We start from the raw sequence: 2,500 nt of genomic DNA on the forward strand, positions 1-2,500 counted from the left end.
ACTTCAAGTGCCGCAATCTCAGCCTAGACGTCGAGGGGTTAATTGGTAAGAGAGACACACACCATAGAATAGTCTCCCTCTCACGCACACACACGGAACAGTTACCCAACAAGCCAGCTCTTCTAAACCCACCACAAGGGGGAACCAGAGAGGGACTGTATCATTGTAGTGATATTAACTATAGTTTAGTCTTAAAACTTGGTGTGTTGAGAACACACCAACAACAACACACCAACAACAACACACCAACAAGCAGGAGAACAGGTGTGATTGTTGACTCCCTCTATTGTTCAGTTCCCAGTCCAGAGCAAAGGCGCTTGTTGTCTCAGCTCATATCTGCAGTCTACACTAGTTGTTGTCTCAGCTCATATCTGCAGTCTACACTAGTTGTTGTTGTCGTCTCAGCTCATATCTGCAGTCTACACTAGTTGTTGTTGTCGTCTCAGCTCATATCTGCAGTCTACACTAGTTGTTGTCTCAGCTCATATCTGCAGTCTACACTAGTTGTTGTCTCAGCTCATATCTGCAGTCTACACTAGTTGTTGTTGTCGTCTCAGCTCATATCTGCAGTCTACACTAGTTGTTGTTGTCGTCTCAGCTCATATCTGCAGTCTACACTAGTTGTTGTTGTCGTCTCAGCTCATATCTGCAGTCTACACTAGTTGTTGTTGTCTCAGCTCATATCTGCAGTCTACACTAGTTGTTGTCTCAGCTCATATCTGCAGTCTACACTAGTTGTTGTCTCAGCTCATATCTGCAGTCTACACTAGTTGTTGTCTCAGCTCATATCTGCAGTCTACACTAGTTGTTGTTGTCTCAGCTCATATCTGCAGTCTACACTAGTTGTTGTCTCAGCTCATATCTGCAGTCTACACTAGTTGTTGTCTCAGCTCATATCTGCAGTCTACACTAGTTGTTGTCTCAGCTCATATCTGCAGTCTACACTAGTTGTTGTCTCAGCTCATATCTGCAGTCTACACTAGTTGTTGTCTCAGCTCATATCTGCAGTCTACACTAGTTGTTGTCTCAGCTCATATCTGCAGTCTACACTAGTTGTTGTTGTTGTCTCAGCTCATATCTGCAGTCTACACTAGTTGTTGTTGTCGTCTCAGCTCATATCTGCAGTCTACACTAGTTGTTGTTGTTGTCGTCTCAGCTCATATCTGCAGTCTACACCAGTTGTTGTTGTCGTCTCAGCTCATATCTGCAGTCTACACCAGTTGTTGTTGTCGTCTCAGCTCATATCTGCAGTCTACAGCAGTTGTTGTTGTCGTCGTCGTCTCAGTTCATATCTGCAGTCTACACCAGTTGTTGTTGTTGTCGTCGTCGTCTCAGCTCATACCTGCAGTCTACACCAGTTGTTGTTGTCGTCTCAGCTCATATTTGCAGTCTACACTAGTTGTTGTTGTCGTCTCAGTTCATATCTGCAGTCTACACCAGTTGTTGTTGTTGTTGTTGTTGTTGTTGTCGTGGTCGTCTCAGCTCATATCTGCAGTCTACACCAGTTGTTGTTGTTGTCTCAGCTCATATCTGCAGTCTACACTAGTTGTTGTTGTCGTCTCAGCTCATATCTGCAGTCTACACTAGTTGTTGTTGTTGTCTCAGCTCATATCTACAGTCTACACTAGTAGTTGTTGTTGTCTCAGCTCATATCTGCAGTCTACACTAGTTGTTGTCTCAGCTCATATCTGCAGTCTACACTAGTTGTTGTTGTCGTCTCAGCTCATATCTGCAGTCTACACTAGTTGTTGTCTCAGCTCATATCTGCAGTCTACACTAGTTGTTGTCTCAGCTCATATCTCCAGTCTACACTAGTTGTTGTTGTTGTCTCAGCTCATATCTGCAGTCTACACTAGTTGTTGTTGTCGTCTCAGCTCATATCTCCAGTCTACACTAGTTGTTGTTGTTGTCGTCTCAGCTCATATCTCCAGTCTACACTAGTTGTTGTCTCAGCTCATATCTCCAGTCTACACTAGTTGTTGTTGTTGTCTCAGCTCATATCTGCAGTCTACACTAGTTGTTGTTGTCGTCTCAGCTCATATCTCCAGTCTACACTAGTTGTTGTTGTTGTCGTCTCAGCTCATATCTCCAGTCTACACTAGTTGTTGTTGTTGTCGTCTCAGCTCATATCTGCAGTCTACACCAGTTGTTGTTGTTGTTGTTGTTGTCGTCGTCGTCGTCGTCTCATATCTGCAGTCTACACTAGTTGTTGTTGTTGTCGTCGTCGTCTCAGTTCATATCTACAGTCTACACTAGTTGTCTCTCTCTCTACAGGGGGCTCTAATTGCACTGCTTCTAAATGTGTGTACACACACACCGCGCTCTGGCCTCCTCTAATGCTACATTATTATTGGTGGAAAGCAGCCCAGTCCTGCCCTCATGTATTATTTAGGGATTTTCTTTGAATTCTGGAAACTGCACAGTTTTAAATGTTTCTTCTCTCTGTGTTAGAGGCTTGTCCTATTTAGTCCTGCTCTGATGACACTAACAACAACACAAC

The 2,500-nt window shown here is 43.8% G+C and overlaps 1 protein-coding gene across 1 annotated transcript in view; it reads left to right on the forward strand.

Annotated features, from left to right (window-relative positions):
• Positions 1–2,500, forward strand: part of LOC124010595 (protein diaphanous homolog 1-like) — a 195,305-nt gene that overhangs the window by 52,891 nt on the left and 139,914 nt on the right. The window contains 1 exon segment of the mRNA XM_046323243.1: positions 1–45. This exon segment is cut by the window's left edge and continues 71 nt beyond it. Within this exon segment, the coding sequence (XP_046179199.1) occupies positions 1–45 (45 nt within the window).

The sequence above is a fragment of the Oncorhynchus gorbuscha genome, linkage group LG23 (assembly GCF_021184085.1).
Source record: "Oncorhynchus gorbuscha isolate QuinsamMale2020 ecotype Even-year linkage group LG23, OgorEven_v1.0, whole genome shotgun sequence".
NCBI lineage: Eukaryota > Metazoa > Chordata > Actinopteri > Salmoniformes > Salmonidae > Oncorhynchus > Oncorhynchus gorbuscha.